At 36.6% G+C, this 19,328-nt stretch overlaps 1 protein-coding gene across 1 annotated transcript in view; it reads right to left on the bottom strand.

Moving 5' to 3' along the window:
• The window catches only part of CFAP46 (cilia and flagella associated protein 46), a 70,167-nt gene extending 51,760 nt beyond the window's left edge, over positions 1-18,407 (bottom strand). The window contains exons 1-14 of the mRNA XM_064716873.1: positions 18,193-18,407; positions 17,729-17,853; positions 16,658-16,789; positions 14,196-14,260; positions 13,531-13,695; positions 12,114-12,237; positions 10,634-10,728; positions 9,740-9,847; positions 8,616-8,715; positions 6,853-6,951; positions 5,400-5,590; positions 3,606-3,834; positions 2,480-2,600; positions 631-754 (exon numbers count right to left, since the gene is read on the bottom strand). Of these exons, the coding sequence (XP_064572943.1) occupies positions 631-754; positions 2,480-2,600; positions 3,606-3,834; positions 5,400-5,590; positions 6,853-6,951; positions 8,616-8,715; positions 9,740-9,847; positions 10,634-10,728; positions 12,114-12,237; positions 13,531-13,695; positions 14,196-14,260; positions 16,658-16,789; positions 17,729-17,853; positions 18,193-18,241 (1,727 nt within the window). The 5' untranslated portion in view covers positions 18,242-18,407. The remainder of the gene's footprint in view (positions 1-630; positions 755-2,479; positions 2,601-3,605; positions 3,835-5,399; positions 5,591-6,852; positions 6,952-8,615; positions 8,716-9,739; positions 9,848-10,633; positions 10,729-12,113; positions 12,238-13,530; positions 13,696-14,195; positions 14,261-16,657; positions 16,790-17,728; positions 17,854-18,192) is intronic.
• Between the last annotated feature and the right edge of the window lie 921 nt (positions 18,408-19,328).

The raw sequence follows: 19,328 nt of genomic DNA, 5'->3' as shown, positions 1-19,328 counted from the left end.
TAAACTAAATATTTCAAAACTAATGTTGAGAATTTAAAAATAAGTCTTGAAAACTAGTTTGGATTTAGAATCTTTTAAAAAACAACTGCCTTTAAATTTCAGCACAGGAATTTTTAGTGCAGAAATAAGGTAGACACATCCTTTTAACTAAAGAATGACAAAATGATATATAAATAGAAAAAAGAAACCTGTCATTTTTCTACAGATTAATCTCTCTGACTCTCAGAATGAACTACTTAGTTTTTTTTACCAAAAAATTTGTAGTACATGATGTGCTTCTTAGGTACAAGGACTTAAAAAGACACTTGCAAGTACCAATTCTTCATCAAGTACAAGCCTTAATCCACACACCCCTCTGTATGTTGGGCTCATATCAATACAACAGGTGAGTTTAAGTGTGCATGTGAGAGAGCAGATTAGAAACAGGGAAAGAAAAAAATTCTGCATAGCATGGAAATATAACAGAGCTTTCTGAACACAGAATTATACACATGCTTCAATATGTTGCCAGAGGCTGAAATATTCAACCTCTTACAAGGTACCATCCACTAAAAACCTCAGAGACAGAACCTTTCCTCTTAAAGACTTCTACAAAAGATGAAAGAGATGCTTCTGGTCTGTAGCAATTACCTTTCTCTGCAATTTCCATTTTTTAAGTGTTTCAAATGTTCATCAACTTTCTTCACACTTTTGGTATGATGTTGGGCTTTTGCACAGAGGTAGCTTATTTTACTATTACTTTTACCTGAGAAAACTTGGTGAAGAAATAAAATTAATGGTAGTTTTTTATATATTAGAAATTTTTAAATCCACAAGAATGGCAAGGAATTAGACACAAAATTCCTTGCTGAAACACTCAAAATCCAGCCCTTTTCTCATTCCTTCAAGCTTTCCCCAAACCAACCAACCGACATAAAACCAACCATCATGTATTCTACCAACATCTATTTTGGTTTTTTCCTGTATCTTGAAATACAGTTGTCCCATCCAAAACTGATCTATGCTTGTTTAGTGCCCAAATATCTTAAATAGACCACTTTTCTGACAGGACATGTAGTCCTCTCGTTAGGTTCATTCAAGAGCAAGTGAACCATGTGTGTAAAGTACACACTCAATCTGAAAATATAAAGTTTTTTCATGCAACTGAAAAGAAAAAAATAACCATATAAATCTGATGCTCTGTCCTATGTACATTTAATGTAATAAATTTGCATATGTATTTTCTTACTCCTTCAATGCACATGTATAATCTTGTGGCAACTTAAGTCATAGAAAAAGCAAAAACTCACTGCTTGGATGACAGCCTAAGAAACAACTGAAATTTTTCAGAACAAAATAATATAAATATTATGTCAAAAGAAGTCTTGTAATAGCTTCAATGTTGTAATAATCTCACTCATTTTAAAGATTCAGCCTGGAAGGCTAATGTGTGCTCAGATTTATTCTCAGAGGAATCTCAAAAGTAATTGTACAGTTTTCAAGTTGAAATTTAACAGCAAGGAGATGTCCACGATTTTAATTCTCTTCATTTCACAAATATGATAAATTATATCACTTTAAATAATCTATGAAAATGTTTTCCAACACTATAGTTTTCACATTCTTAAAAGGACTGCACAGAGTCGAATGGTTGATCTGTAAATATGACTCTGGCTTCTAAGTGATTAGTTGATCGAGTTTGAAATGGGGATATGAAAGGTGAACTTTGTGACCTGGCTGGACAGACAGCAGGTGTTCCACAGCACACACATCTGCTCTGGAAGCAACAGAGCTTTCTGTAGCATTCCCTTCCTCCAGCATAATCTCTGCTGGAGGAGTACACTGGCTTTACTCAAAGTTAGTAAAATTAGTCACATACACACACCTGATTTATTGCCATGATAGTACAAAATAGTTTAAGCAATCTGGAAAGTGTGTTCCCTGCCCACTCTTCCTCAACCAGAAGCTGTATAATCACAAACTGATTTTGTTTTTCTGTGTGGGGCATAAGGAATGTATCCATTTGTGTTGCATGTTTTAGAAAGTAAATAATGAATTCTCACCTAAATCTCTGTGCAAAACTAGAGCTCTCAAAGGCAAAATTTTAGAAGAGAAAAACGATTACAATATAGAAAGAACACCTTGTGTAATTAACACTGGGTATTATGGCGTGAAATTTCTGAAAACACCACTTAAAAATGACCTTAGTGAAAAACATTCAGGAATTGTACTTAGTGAAAATAGAACTACTTACACCACACTACAGCACAACAGTGGGATTCAGAGGAATTTGGAGGGGAAATCAACACCTTTTCCAGTATCACCATACAACATTTTTATCCCTAATGAAAATAATAGGAAGTCTGCCACAGAATTCAGCAGAACTATCACTTCATCTGCATTGTAATATTCCCTATATGTTGCCACCAGATGCAATGTCCAGCCTTTAAGAATGTGCAAAGCAAAGTTAGAAACTTTTAGTCACATGCACATACTTCACCTTTAGCTTCATTTTCACTGTCAAGGACTATTTGAAATGTGTCAGGAGCTAATGCAAGACCTGCATGTACCAGAAGTGATCTCGTTTTCCTCATATTATCCTTTTGTTTTCCCCTTTTAGCCTGCAGAAAGAAAAGAACTCATTGTCATAAGGCTCATTTTATATTCCAACTAGATCTTATTCACTAAACATAACAGAATATACATCATATAACTTGCAACTACCAAAAAATACCCATAGACTTGGGTATCTTTAGGTATCTTACACATCATTCTACAGCATGACTGTCATTGAAAGTGACTGTGGAACTTCTGTTGATATTCATGATTACACCACAGATAATTTAATATGAAGTGCTGTTTCTGCTTCTCATGAATCTTTACAATAAATTCCTCAGTATATAACCTGATGTTATGTTATACCTTTCCAAACAAAGAACAGAATTTATTCACAACCAACAGTAACATATCCAGTGTGCAGTGGCTAGGAATTGCTATAAAATAGAAAAAGATCCCTGTCTGCTAAGAACTACCTAAAGTCAGAGGGGGCATGGGTTTTTTGATGCAACATTTAAACTGAGTAACCTTGCATGGAAAAGCATTTGAACCAGGAAAACAATCAGTTGCCAGTATATTTGTTCAGGTGCTAAGGCAGCACAACAGAATTAGATGCAGTCACTCTTGACAGTGCCCATATTGTGACTGTAGAGTATATTATTTAGTGGCATTTGTGAGAGCCACATGATATTGATTTATCTCATAGCCAGCAAGGATGTTTAGCAATTTGGACACTGTGCTTCTCATGAAATAAAACTGTTTCATGCAATGAAATCATAATTATTGACAACTGCCTTTTTTTTTTTTTTTGCTGATATTTCTGCTAATTAACAGCTCCCTGCCTTTCCAAAGAAATAAGCTTTGAAAGAATGGGGAACAAAATCCTTTACTATGATCTTCAGACTGTGAAGCAGCACAACCACTTCAAGGCAACAAAGCAACGACAGTTTGCTGAAAACAAACTGATGCTGGCTCCACGAATATGCAGTTCTACTAAACAGCAGTCTCTCCTCTGCTGGAATTTAATAAGCAAGCCTATTCCAGGTACAGAGTTTGTTCTCCATGCTCACCTGTTCAATCAGCATTACTGCCTGATCCTCTAGATGCTCAGGTGACTCGTACAGCATAGCACCCAAACGAAGGCGGTTAAAGCTCACTCTCAGATGCTCTTGGTACTGCCCACTGTTGTTCAGGTGCATAGCTTTTTGTAAATGTTCCAGAGCAGCCTCTAGTCTATCCCCATCTTCTTCAATACGAGCTATTTCCATATGAACTTGACAACGCAGTAAAATCAACATGCTAAGGATTACAAATTTAAGTGTAAACTGTTAAAATAAAGCATACTAAAATTCTTAGACCTAAAACTCACTCAAAGGTGAAACTCAGTAATTAAAAGCGACTCCAGTATTAAAATTGATATTCTCTTTTTAACTGACTTGTTGCTTCAATTTTCACTATCATGCCTTTTTAACTGAAATTAGTAAGAAAATTTAACTGCATATTATTTTCATTGACCCTGTAGGAGAATGCAACACATCTTGTGAACTAACTGGTCTTCATATATCTGTAGAACTCTTTTTCAGTACTGCTTAGGCATGCAAATCGGGTGAAGAGGTTTTCAAAAGTAATTAACTGACAGAGAAACTATAATGTGCTCAATAAGGACTTTTGACAAAAGTTCACTCTCTGCTCCTAACATTTAAGTAGATGCTAACACTCCTGAAACTTTAGCCCTGGTCATATTTGCTCAGCTCTTTTAAAGATGGGGCTCACCTCAGGCACACACATTCACTCTAAGTATGGTCTCTACCCAGGTGTTGTTGACTTCACTCTATGAAGCCAGCACGTCTCCACCAAAAACTGCGTGTTCTCCAGCCTCAGGTGTGCCCAGCTCCCTATCCATCACCTAGACCGCTACACACTACTACTGATTATTTTCAGGAAGAAAAACAAAAAAATCAGATAAATTCAATGTTATGAAAAAGAGAGAGAAAAAAGGTTTTCAAGCCTATCAAATATCATGCCACAGAACTAATGCATGTCCACATCAGAGGCAGCCTGAGCAAGTAGCCACAATTAATGTTGCTATCAAACCAAAAATTAAGACAGGCAAATTAATAGACACAAATTACTTCATTCAGTCTCTAGAGACAGTACCACATCAGAATTGAGGCTGAGTCTGCTGGATTGTTAAGAATATACATGTGACATACTCTCAAACCCTCATCTCTCCAAAATCTCCCTGCAGGCTTTCAGAGAAAAACTGCCATTACTAACATTTAGTACAAATTTCAAAGTTGCCTATGCTGATCTTGAATTCTCTATATGGAAACAGAACAACAGCATAGCAATACAATATAGTGCTTTCATGCATGCGTATATCCACTCTTTATACAACTGGAAAAAATTTTTTAAAACACAAACTATCATCAAAGATACAAAAGTAGTATCTTGCAAGAGTCTTTTCTGACATATAATATAGAAGCCATGATTTCTTTCAGAAGCCATTTTTAAAATTTTATTTTTGTAACCAACAAAAGCAATGTTAACACAAGAATCTAGACCACAGTCCAACACTTATACTGCAGCTTTGGAATTTTCTCACATAATTTTGATTAATTAGAGTATTTTTAAATTCCTAAAGTATTTCAATATTTTTTACAGGTCATTAAACAGTGTAAGATTGTGCCTGAAAGGAACCTATATTTAGAGGATTAACAGGGAAATGCATGCAACATGCAGGCACGCATTTATTACAAGCTAGTGGAAAATTCTCCAAGACACTTAATATTACAGAACTTGAGGTTTTAAATGAGTTTGATGCTTTGAGACCTTTCAAAATACTACACAGCATTGAAAATTACCTGTCAATCTCCTCAAGGACATCAGCAACTGAGATCAATGGCTTTCGCAGATGTTGATGCAAATTGTGTTGGAGTAGTGGCAAGCACAGATTCCACTGGGTTGCACAAACAACCTGAATCACGCCAGGATCTCCCAGCTGAATGGCACGTTTTAATGTTAATTCAAGATTTTTGATCGATTTCAGCTGAGCCTACATACATGAAGAATTAATTAGCACCACTGCATTAATAAATGGAATTTCTTACATGTTCCTCCAAATTTTAATCTTAGGACTGTTTTCAGTAGAAAGCAGTCCCTCAGTCAGCAAACTTTGGAAAGTATTTCTTTTAGATGCTCCAGGCTGCTATCACGTATTTCTGGCAGAAGTCTGTCAGCTACTCCCCATTCTTATGATAAACAAAAATTGATAGTTGTGAATATTTGTGAATTCAGAAGGTTTAGCCACTTTGGGGTTTTTTTCAAATTCAGCTACAGATGCAGCACCAAAGACGAAAAAAAAAAATATTATGAATGGAATTTGCCATACTGTCAATTAAACTTGGTTCTTATTAGATCTAGAAGCCAATATTACCTACAGTAACAGACTTGTAATTTATTACATTATTTTTAGAGGTTATGCAAGTAAAAAAAAAAAAAATCAGTAAAAAATCAAACAAAATTCCTCTCCAATTGCATACACTGTAGACTTAAAAATTAGAAATACCTAAATATCTTGTTTTACATTTACTATTAGTAGTGCTTCATATTATGAAGAATTCATAACAAGAGGGTGCTCTTTCAAAAGGTCAGTGGAATGTCTGAACCCCAAAATTGTTATAGTCCTAGACAGGAGTAAGTCTTTGCACTACCAAGTTTCATTAAACTCATTCCTACTTCCCACTGAAGGAACTTAAGGTGACTCTAACAACTGGTGTAAACTTCTCATTGTACGTATCTCTCTAACACCATTAATAATATTGATATTTAGGCTTCTGACTTTGATGGTCTGAATTACAACTGAACCAAACAACCACAGAAATTCAAGAAAATCCTTCCCAGTGTGATCAGGAACAATCCACATTTCTGATGTAAGAATTTGTATTACATTGACCATAACAGGCAATCACAGTTGAGATGGACTCAAGGATCCCTAGTGGTCCTTTCCAACCCAAGATGCTTCATGAAAAGAGGCCCCATAAAGGCAAAATATGAAAACATGCCTCAATGCTAGCATCTTTGCTCTTGGAAAGCAATATATTATGAACCTTTACAGTCAGACAGAAAACTTAAGGGAGCAACACACAACTGTGGTTTATTTTTCCCCATTTGCTTATTGAAAATTCAATTTAAAAGAGTATAAAGGTTAAAAGAATTCCTTATCAGTATAATGTAATTAAGAGACACAGTCAAATGCAATATTCCACATTTAACAAATTAAAACTTTTACTTTTTTCTCAAAGTTCAAGAATGTACCTCAACAACTCCTTTGGTATAAGTCACAATTTCAGTGCCATCTTTCTTCATTTCATATTCATATTCCAGACATTCTATCTCAATAAGTTTCCCTTGCTCCTACAAAGTATTAATATGCAAAATGCTAGTTTTAATAATTAAAAAGAAATACCATAAATTTTAAACCCATGCATTTACAGTAAGACAGCACAGTACTTTCCTACTGAAAATCCCACTATACTAGTGAGTTAACTGCAATGACACAAAGGGAATGGAATTTGTTGTTTGAACTGCAGTCCCTTAATACTCACTGGAAGGTGCAAAATAACTTTTAAGCTGCTCATTGCCAGAATTTGCAGTAAGAAAAACAGTGTACACCTGATTCCTCCTATACTGTAATTTGATTTAAGTTCCAATAGAATCACAGAATGGTTCGGGTTGGAAAGGGCCCTAATCCCCATCCCCAGTTCCAATGCCCTGCTATGGGCAGGGACACCTTCCACTACCCCAATATGCCCCAAACCCCATCCCACCTGACCCTGAACACTCCCAGGCGTGGAGCAGCCACAGCATCTCTGAGCAACCTGTGCCAGGGCCTCACCACTATCACAATATCTGATTTAAATCTGCCTTCTTCCCTTTACTCATTGATGTTATTAAAAAGGCACATGCTTGGAATAAACAGGCACGAGTCAAGACAGAAAGGATTCAGCTCGACGGGCAGTGAAACTTTTAAGCAAAAAATGAGCTTAGACTTTTAACAGCTTAGGAAAGAGCTGACTATTAAATAATATAAATTCTATATATGGATCATAGAAACACCTAAGTTATGCTGTATTTGGGTTAAATTGGTGTAGTAAGGAAATTTAGACAGCCTCTCCATTTCTAATTCATTATGAGCTATTATCAAATCACTCAGCATGACCTTTGGTAACTGAACATCCCCATGACTGGAAAAGAGAAAAGAGATCATGAAAAACTTGATGACAAATACACACCGAGATGGAATTCATGTTATGATTGAGAAATTTGCCAGTACTTGGCAAAAGACAAGGAACTGAAATTTTGACATAAGATTTTCCTTAGTCTACTGTAACAAGAAATCATTGTCAAGTGATGCTGAGCAATCAGATGGTCACTTAAAAACACATTAACTCCAATGTAGAGCACTGAAATAGAAACCAAGTTTCTCTGTTGCTGCCACACAACAGATATTCCCCACTACTGTCTACAGAAATACTTAGATTAAATCCTTGTGAATCTTTGATCTAGAGGATTTAAACACATCTTCCTGTGGAATGCTATGGATTTGTATATGATTTTATACTTTCAGGAAATGTTCAGAATAATAAGCCTGAATCAGACACTTGGAATTAAAAAAAAAAATTCTGTGAGGATAACTTAAATTTTATGAGTAACTCTAAGTGGGATCATTATAACAGAAATTGGAGCTTAACTTCTAATCATATTCTTGCATAGGTAACATTTTAAAAACATAGCAAAAATTTACAGTTAATATTTATTTGCCAAAATAAACTGCACTGCTAATTACCCGAGTCTACCCACGGCCTACGTTCTGACCTCGCATCTACTTCTCTAGTTTAGGAAGACATCAAGTATCACAATAATTATGTATCAAAGAATATATAAACAATACACAGATGGACAGAATAGTGTAGAACCATTACTACTATTTTTTAAATGTAACCACAAAAGGGGTATGGGAGTGTGGGTGTGTGTATAAAAAAACACCAAAAATCCAAACCCACATAATTAAAACTTACAGTAATTGGTGCACTCTTCAAATCAAGTATGCAACGAGCTGCAATGTCAGTGCAGTTTACTTTCAGAGAAAAACGAGCTAATTCCAGAATCAAAGGAATCCTTCAAAAATACAAAAGAAAAAATTCAGAGAATTTGATATTGCTCTTCCATGGAATTAAAAAAACACTCTTTGAAAGTAACTATGCAATGCATCTGAAAACCTTAAAGTCATATGAATATTAGAGGAATTATTATTATAATGTTAAATATTATAACTATCAATATTATAATTATACTAGTAATGCTCACAGTTAACAAGGAAAAAAAAGAAAAAGTTCAGAGTTGGCTACATGAAAAATACAAAAGTTAATCTGTTTATGGAAAATAATTAGCATATTCCTTTGCAGTCTGCACAAACAGTCCCCGAAGAAGACAAGAAAGACAGAATTAAATGCGTGAAGCACAGACATGGTGAAGTAAGAAACTTCAGATTGCAGAAAATTTTGGAAATACAATTCAATGAACTGGCCCATATCGCTGTCAAATCCATCAGTCTGCTACTCTGGAACTAAGAACACAGACACAGAGATGGAGACCATTTTGTAACTGTTTGGATGTCTGTAAATAACCAGATGAGCACAGTCTACTGCCTGGAACAGGAGAAGTGATGAGACACCTGAATATTGTCAAAGAGTGTTTACCTTAACAAGTAAAAATGTAATATTACTTCCATATGTAAGAGCTGTGATGTAACTATTGGAATAGTAATCAGTTTAGTATTTCAAACTTATGCTGAAGAGTTGGGAAGGGCTCCAGGAAAAGTTAAAAATTAACTACAGTCTGAAAAATACATGTCAATTTTAAGACCTTCTAAAAATCTCCTTTTATCAAAAAGAAATTACTTTGGGAAGATTTAATCACTTTTTACAAACAGCTGCATGGAGAAAGATATTTAATCTTGGGTTCTGTCATAAAGCTTAATAAGATTTTGTCCTTTTTTAAGATGACCTATGTGTTAACACAACAGAAACAACTAAGTAGGAGTTCAATCTCTGCAAGGTCATTGGGAATTTTGACAGACCTCAATGGAAGCAGGATCAGTTTCATCATCAATTTCCAAGGGGCTATGACAAATAAAACTCACTTCACATTGAGAACAGACGCTGGAGGTACATCACATTGTTTCAAAAGCACATATAAAGAATTCAGATTTGCGGTGGCATCACTTGGAAATACATTTGTGTCCCACTTCCTGCAACATATGAGGAATTGGGTCATAATCTTTGTGAGAAATGTTATTGCATTAAAAATTTGAAATAACTCTCCTAACTTCAGAAAGGATGGTTCTTATTCCAAGGTATCACTGGCCTACCTGGATATTGAAATATCAAGGAAAAAAAAAAAATCTATAAAACCTAACTTCAGTATGTGAATTAATATTTCAGACAGAAAATTTTATTTAATTTTTTTCAGAAGAAAAAAAACAGGTGTGTAAGACTCCATTTCCATAATGTCAGCAGAGATTAATCCACTGCTACCAAGAAAAGAATCAATATTTTTAAAATGGGGAAATCTTGAGACACTGAAAGAAATTACATGAGATTTTGCTATGAAGTCTAATTTACAAATTTTTCTTACACCTTTAAAATGTAAAGAATTTTAAAAGCATTATGATCATGATTTGTACATTGTATTTTAGGTGATTTCCCCACTTCATCTTTACTTTCTTGTACACAGCTTGGCGATGGAACTGGAGTCCGTTTGATATTAAAATGTCTTTCAGACTCCAGCATTCTTTCTCCTGGCAATATCTGTACAACACACGAATCCCTACATTCCCAAAGAGCTAGCTCACTTTTTTGATGAGACTGTTTAGACAGACTTGGCTGTTACTACCCAAACTGTCATGATTTTCCTTCTGAGGAATTAAACTCTGCAGTTGACTTTTTCTACAAGCATATGGGATCCCTGAGCCTGATCCTCGCTCTGTAACACGCAGCATCAAAGTACAAGTGAAAGGACACATTTTCATACTTACAACTTTAACACCTGCATTTTATAAATAACTGAAAGACAGATGGAATTTTGTATCTCCTTCTCTACCTGGGAAATATCCATTAGTTTGTGATATACCTATAAAATAATTATTTAATTATTATTTGATTAAATTAGCAAAAGACCAACACTCAACAGGGCTAAAATAAAGCAAGTATGTAGACTGCTTTCATAGACTTTAAGGGCAATGTGGCTACTATGATAATCTTTGTTGTTCTGCACAGATAATACAAAGATCACCCAGCAGAGCTATACTGAGCTTCCAAGAGTCAGGATCAGAACTATAAGCAGAAATATAAATGTGGAACTACCTTCTGAGTTAGAATCCTAATTAATACATTTTTAACACCTTGTGGTAGAACTCATTCTGAAATCATCTCATCCAGCTGAGACAAACAATTAAATTTTATCTGTACCAATATATTATACGCGGGGAAAAAAATATCATTAAGACTTTACAATAAACTGCAGTTACTTCAATTTAGCTGTAGAGTTACACATTAGCAGTGTGCAGGTCATTTCCTTTGACTCTCACACCGACTGCCCACAGCTATCAAACCTGATTACCTAAGCTCTCCTGGAACACTGGGTGTTGCAGCACTCCAGTATGCTGCCACTAAAGCACTCCATGGCTTGGATCATCCTTCTGTAGCCCAAGCACAGCTTTACAACCACTTCATTCTTCTCTTTAAGGACATTGTCAAACGGCTCTGCTCCGCTCAATAATTCTTATCAAAATACAAAAGCAATTTCAAGCTTGCCCCAGAGTGATTCTTTCATTATTATCACACCTCTGGGGTGCTGCATATTGTTTCTCTTAATTCAAATGTCAGAGAAATTTGTAATGTAAGCATACACTTTTGGAATGCAGTGATTGCGAAGTAGACAGAAAAAGACAGCTGACAGTGTAGCAGAATGAAAGAAAATATGCCTGCACACAACTTCTGAGTTTTATTTGCCTTTTTCTGCTTTTGCCACATTTGGTTTTGCCCTCTTATTTCCTAAATTAAGGGCATGCAAGAAATGTGAACTATTGTCATATCCTCAAATTTTCAGAATTATTTGAAGGGTTCAAGGTGAATCACTGAAGTACTTAGCAGCATGAGAAATACTAAACAGATACTAAAAATGCCCTCAGTGGCATAAGTCAGGTTAAACTGCCCTTACTACACCTTCTCTTTCAACAGTAATTAGTCCCAAACAGAAATTTGAGGGTTAGCCGCAGTTATTCCCATTATATTATGATGTGTCAAAAGAACAAGGAGTAGCAAGGAGCTCTTTAGCTTACAGTATCAAAAATATACAGTTAGTGAAAATCTCTGCATATCTACTGAAGTGTTTGGTAGATCACAAAATTTTAAAAATTTAAATGAAGAAAACATATAACAATTATAACTATGATCTTATGAAATGTAGAGAGAGCTCCTGTCTTAGTGGGAATTTAAAATATTTTTCATCATTACCATTAAAGAAAATATTTGAGAGTATTTATCTGGAACATTTTCCTTAATAAAGGCTGCTGCAGCAGATGAAAACTCTTTTGCTTCTTTCAGTTTTGAAGCATCGAGGAAGCACTCAAGTAAATTTCTGCAGATCAAATAAATGTATTAAATATTTATTAACACTTCCCAAAATAATCCTTAGTTACATTTTTTAGCACTCTTTGTACTCAAGATACCACTTCTAAATGCCCTACAAGCAATTAGTGCTATAAAGCATTGACTCAAGAAAAAAGAGACCCTCTAATTTCTACATTTTTGCTTCTTCCAGATATATACACATATTTAGTGAAGATCACAATAAGAATCCTGGAAAATTTGGAGTTTTTTTGTGAAAACTTTTCTCAACAAGACACCTGGAATTAAAAAGATTAATTATTTAAAAATGTATGAAAAAAACATTTCTGTGAGACGTATTTTAAGATTCTCCCTTAACTATGGAAAGGCTAGTATTTCAAAGCCATTTAGCAAAAGAAAACTACTCATACTGGAAACAGCAACATATCTACTGGATTTTCTATACTTTATCGGATTTGACTGAAAAAGAGCCTGTGACTCCACAACATAAATTAACAACAACAACAATCATAATTTAAAAAAATTTCTTAATAAATACAACTTTAAAAAAAACACAACCGTTAGTTTTATAACACAAACACACTGTGTGCATTTGTTTGTTTTCATCAATACCCCAGCAAGAGTTTGATACCAGGAAACTGCATGCATGGTATTACAGATAGTCCTTAGCACACCCCTTGGAATGTTTTGTTAATTCCCTCCAGTTTCAGTTCATAAAGAAAATGCTACATAGCAATAAACCACAGTCACAGACCACAGAAACAGAATATTTCACTGAGAGAAAGGGGAAAAAACTATGGTAGGAGTGCAAGAGGAGCTGGAATCAGTCTGTTGAATAGGGAATCAAAACATCTCTGCCAAAAGGTTGTGGGGCCTTGAAAAATTACACAGACACTTCTTTTGCACATAAAAATGTTTTTTTCAGTACAGTTATCTCAAGGTTTATGCTCCAGCTTTGCTCAGGAAATGTGAGAATGGCAATACATTGCTATTTATACACCATTTATTTCCAATTACTATCAATGACTCAAACACTACATCCAAAATTACTGTGAAACTTCAGATCCGATCTAGGGCACTGCTGTCTCTGTCACTAAAACTTCAAGCTTAAAGTAAAGACAGAAATGAAGCATCTTTTTACGTTCAGTACATTTATGTCTCTTTAAAAAGTTATTAATTAAGCTTTTCACAATAAATAAAGCTACAACATTACCAGTGAAATATACCTTATTAAAGGCTACTTCAGCTAGCTGTCCCAAAAGGACTACAGAATGCCCATATGAAAAAACACAATTAAACTTACATCATAAGTTCTGCTCGCCATTCGTGGTCTTGCTCTTCAATTTGGTTTAATGCTGTAACAATCTGTGAAAGGCTGGGAATAAGGCAATAGCGGAACCCAGGCTTAAGAAATGGCCTCACAAGTTGCCAATAAAGAACTGAGGCATTATATACCAAAAAAAAATACCTGAGAAAACAAGAATGAAAAAATCCAGTATTTCATGAACTTGAATAAACATAAAATTACAGCTTGAGTACTGTAAGACACTTCTGAGAAGCTAAAAAGAGCAACTTTGACTTTTCATTGGAGGCAATCATGACTAGGAACTGAGAAGACAAATACAGCACAAGAAGAATATGGTAACTCTTGCAAGTATATTCTGCTTAATAATTCACCACTTAAAAATAAGCTAACATGTTGCTTTCATTCTATAGATCATAACTATAAAAGGGTAAGAAATGCTGAGATATCTAACAGCTTTAAACAGGACTTTACATTGTCAATGTAAGACTGCAGTCTCCTTATGTTGTTACAGCACACACAGCAGTAACAGAAGTTAGGAAATGAAAGGAAAAACCCAAACAACACAACTCCATGCTACCTAATGAAAATCAAGAGAAACAATTGAAAAGACAGATCAGTAGCACTTCCTGGGATTTAGAGTTAATCCTGTCAGTAGAGCCTACCTTCTTTCATGGGTTGCAAAATCTATTGCCTTCATAAAAAACAGCACAAACTTTTCAAACTCTTCCTAGAACACAACAAAGAAAAGCAAGTGCAATTTGAATATAGATTTTATAAATCAGTAGAATTTTTTCCTATTTCAACATGAACATATTTCATAAATTTTATTTTCAGACCAATCTCAACTAAAATATACTGCCAAAATAAGTTGTTGATATAGAAACAGAATAACTAAAAACTGGTTGATAGCCTATATATAAGTTTTCCTGATTTAAAATTTTAAGACGGTATTTTCAACTTACTTTATTTCTGCCAAATATTAATTATCAGGACTGAAATGTTCCAAAACTAGAAAGCTGCATACTTTTTAAGCTTTCAGTAAAGAAAGTTCAGAAATATCCAAGAGCAAATCAGGCTGGAAAAAAAGTTATATTCATTTGTCCCATTAAAAATCTCGAGGAATTATTTTCTTCAAAAAGGCTCCAACAGGAGTTTGTCAACAAAAGAAGTTGTGGCAGGCATGCCCTTTTTATTTTTTGTAAGTGCATGAGAAGGATGCAGTGCAAATAGGAAAGCCAAGGTGGAGCTGAATGAGCAGGAATGGGATGACACCAGAGGGGGTCTCTACAGTATGCTAGAAAAGAGAAACTAAAATCTCCAAGAGAATTGGGACTGACTTACTGGGCTCTGGGGTGCCATAAAAAGGGTACTGAGCAATAAATGGGAACTGCCTAGATAAAGAGAAAAACAGAGATGAAATATGTACTAAAGTAGAGAAGTTGCATTTGGCCCTTAATTAAGCATCTTAATTAAGAAGGATTCCTTAGGATGAAAATCAAAACTAGGTCAAATTTAGCTTTTAAAGTGAATGATGATTACTTAGTCACACAGCATGAGATGTTGTGCCACTCGTACTTTCATAAATCATCTAGGAACACAGCAGTGAAAACCTTTACAGCTGATGCAAAGTGGATCTTAAAAGATGCTTACAACAAACAACACAAGGAACCAAGCCAGGACAGTACAATCTGGCACCATTTTTAACTTCAAAGAAGTTAGCAAGATCCAAGAAGAGAACAGCAAATATTGATTGAGATTCACAAAACATGACAGAATAGCTTGTTAATTTAGAAACATAACTGAACATTGGATGTTTCAAACATGCATGAAGTTTTAAAGTGACCACTGACCAGTTATTCTGCATATGTGCTCACAGAAGAAAGACAATACAGAAAATGTGAGAGGGGAAAGATTCTAGCTTGAAAGTCAATTCAAACACATTATTCAAAGAAACTACTAAAACTTTTCTTAGGTATATTTGTGAACACAAATAACACAAACTATGAGCTACAGAGATGGCAAAGGCCTAGTGGGAAAGCCATATAAGGACTGGGTGAGGTCCCTTGGTTTGCTCAGCCTGGGGGCGTCTGAGAGGAGACCTCATTGCACTCTGCAGCTTCCTCCTCAGAGGCAGTGGAGCAGCAGCACCAGCCCTGCTCTCTGTGACCAGTGACCCAAGGGAACCCCCGGAGCTGTGCCAGGGAATGTTTAGGCTGCACCTCAGGAAAAGGTTTTTCTCCCAGAGCATGGTTGGGCACTGAACCGGTTCCCCAGAGCAGTGGTCATGGCCCCAAGGCTGACAGAGCTCAAGGAGCATTTGAACAATTCTCTCAGGCACAGGGTGGGATTTTTGGAGTAGTCCTGTGCAGAGCCAGGAGTTGAACTTTGATGATCTTTGAGGGTCCCCTCCAACTCAGAATACTCTATGATGGTAAACATCTGTTAAAGCTATTTTGGGGGGCTAGATATCATTTACAGATGATCAAAGCTGACTGATCACAGTACAAGGACAAGTGAAATACTGAAGACAGAAAACAGATCCCACTCTATTTTAAAACCAGCAGGAGATAAAAACTACTTTTCGTATATAGGGAATTTTAACACCTCAAAGCAATACACAGAAGCAGAAGTATCCTGCTGAGATGCTACCACCTCTCATTACAAAAAGTAATCCAAGTACTACATGGACATGTTACTGATCGAAGTACACTGCCACAGAAATGAGCTCTACAACCTCTCTGAGGGCCTCTTCAGTCCTCCACTTCCCATAAGCCTATGAAATGCTTCCCAAATAAAATCTGTGATTATTTTAACAGTTACAGCTAATCAGGTCCGAACGTATCATATTTAAGTAAAAAGTTAAGAGGGTGACTTAAAACAATTAACCACCTGTACAAGTACTCTTTTTTTTTTTTTGTCTTCTCCAAAATATTTGAAATATTAGTCTGATTCAGATGGTAAGTTTTGTTTACTCCCAAATTATTTGTTAATATATTTCCTTGGATTTTTGCACAGCCCTGATTATCCTTGTGTATTTCAAATGACTGAAAGCAACACATAAAAACCTAGTAGTAAATACCTGTAAAACCAGGCTTAATATAGAGCAACCTTCATGATTTCTCACCAAATTATCCGTAGAGCGTGGAGCATGCAACTGGCCTTGGCACAAATATGCTCTGCCAAGAAACTGGTTCACAGGAAATCTTCCTTTAAAATACATCTGTAGACAATCACTGCTAATTTCCAGATATCCCAGCTAAAACCAAAACAAGGCATTTCAATATTTTAAAAATTGCAACAAATAATTAATAATTGTTAGCTTTTTTAAATGCATGCCTAATCAAAGTTACATCTAACTCCTTACCAGTATGTAAGCAATATTCCATAGAGATGCATACCAGTTGTGATATAAGCCTATTACCATTTATTAAAGGGAGAGTTTTGTCATTCCAAATGTATTTGATAGAAAAAGCTTCTTTATTTAATAAAACTACTCATTCAGTCATAGAATTGCTTACAGTATCCAAAAAGTGTTTCCTTTTTAAACACAATTGCTAACATAAAGACAAAATTCTTAAAATAATTTTAAGGGGTTTTTTTAAAGGAGGCAGGATTTGTTAGTGCTACATCTCAATTTTCAGACCACAGGCAGATTTTTATTGGATTTCAGCTTGGGGGAAAAAAAAAAGGTTTACTACAAACTGCCTGTTTAAAACCCAATCACTTATGATCATAAATTGAATATTAACAAATACTTCAAATTTTAAAATCTCAACCACATTTTATAGAAGTAACTTCAATTAGCAACAGCCTTTCATCATTAGAATCGACCAGGGTTATGATTATTTTTATTAGGGTTCTTTTGTGGGTACAGATGTTCACAAATGTATTTTCTTCAGCTGTAACCAAATTGCTTAATGCTTAGTTTTCCATACCAAGAAAAAAACACGCACAGCAAAAATTTTTCTATATATCACAGTACACCTTGCTAATTTGGGTACGATTACAAAATTCACAAATCACAGAGTTTTAATGGAAAATGCACGTTTAAACAATTGCTCTCCAAAACCAGAATGGTGTAGTACTTTTGTTGGGTAGTTCTGAGATGTTTAAAATAGTAACTGTAACAGCTGTAAATGCAGTGCATCATATACATGCTTTTATTTAATACAGATTAAAGACCTAAATTACAAACCTGAAGTGCTTGTTCAGCACATAAAACATATAAATGGGTGCTGATGTTATCTGTTGAATTAAGCGCAGATTCTCTTTCACTGGCTGATTTGATTAACTTGTAAGCCTGCTTCAAAGCCTGAACATCTGAAATTTAAAAAAAGGGAATAAAGAAATCTTTGTTTCCAGGTGTACTGACATGATTGCATTCAAATGAGCTACACGACATCCAGTCTCTCCTCTGCAGAAATAAATGAAGAATGTTTAAGGAAAATAATGTCACACACACGTTGTTCGAAGTTAGGCATAGTTCTAAGACGAAGCAACATCATAACAACTAACAACTCTCTTACTATTTAAAGTAACCGACGTTAGCACACTAGGAAGAGAATTTAGAAAAGAGATTAGGATCAAGCTGTTTTCCTATTTGAAATCGGATTTTAATTTCACTTCGGTTTAAAGACGGTCGCGCGGCCGCCCGCTCACCTCCTGCGCTCTCGGCGGCGAGCAGCTGCTCCCGCACCGCCAGCTCCATCCCGCGGCCGGACGGGGCTCGGCCGCCAGTGCGGGGCTCTCCCGAGGGCGCCGAGCGCCTGCCCGGGCAGCCCAGGGACGCGGCTGCCGGAGGCGCCCGCCAGGCGTCCGCAAGCGACCCCTCGGCCGCTCGCCGTTCCCGCAGCACCGGCGCGTATCCCGGCAGCGCTCCCACAACACACGCGGACCCACCCGCCCTCTCTCCCTCCCTCTTGGCCTCGCTCGAGGGGCCGGGCCGGCCGGCAGGGACCGCCCCCGCCGCCCCGGCTGCGCTCCGGGCGGAGCTGCCGTTCGCAAACGGCCGCGGGCAGCGCGGGCACGGCTCGCGGGCAGCGCGGGCACGGCTCGCGGGCAGCGCGGGCACGGCTCACGGGCAGCGCGGGCACGGCTCGCGGGCAGCGCGGGCACGGCTCGCGGGCAGCGCGGGCACGGCTCACGGGCAGCGAGCGACTGGTGCCTTCCTGACGATGAACGCAGGGCTAAGAAATGCTGTCACCAGGAATCTTTGTCCCCGTGTGGAGAGCTTCTAACGTGAAACCTTTGGAAATACAGCATACACCACCTAAAGCAGGAAAAAATGACCAAGAATGTTGGGATCACATCTGCCAGTGCAGGAAGAAGTGATGGAAAGGAAAAGGAAAGGGAAAAGGAAAAGGAGCTGCCTGACTGCACTGACATCAACACATACCAAATGAAGTGTCTAGAACCTCACAACTGCCCCTCACCTACTGAGTCATACCAGATTCTGTGAGACAAATCACTGTGGTCATGGAAACAATTTAAAGGCTTATGTACGTAAATTCAATTTTAAACCTAAACCCTTTGCGCTTCAAACTAGACTGCAACTCTGTACCAATAGGCTGTTCCAGTACAAGGGTCTGTAAAGAATTCAGGAGTAGACTCAATCCCTACCTGTACTACATAACCCTTCCCTGGCCACAGTACCCATTTAAATCTAGCAACTGTCTTGCTTCTATGAATATCAATGAACAGAAATAAAACTAATCTGAAATTATATGGGCAAGAAAAAAAACCTATAGCAAGCCTGTGTTGATTTCTGAAGCAGAAAGCAATATATTGGTCTTGTG

The sequence above is a fragment of the Zonotrichia leucophrys genome, chromosome 6 (genome assembly GCF_028769735.1).
Source record: "Zonotrichia leucophrys gambelii isolate GWCS_2022_RI chromosome 6, RI_Zleu_2.0, whole genome shotgun sequence".
In the NCBI taxonomy this organism is placed as follows: Eukaryota; Metazoa; Chordata; class Aves; order Passeriformes; family Passerellidae; genus Zonotrichia; species Zonotrichia leucophrys.
The sequence above is the reverse complement of the archived record's forward strand: the minus strand, read 5'-3'. Positions and strand labels throughout refer to the sequence as shown.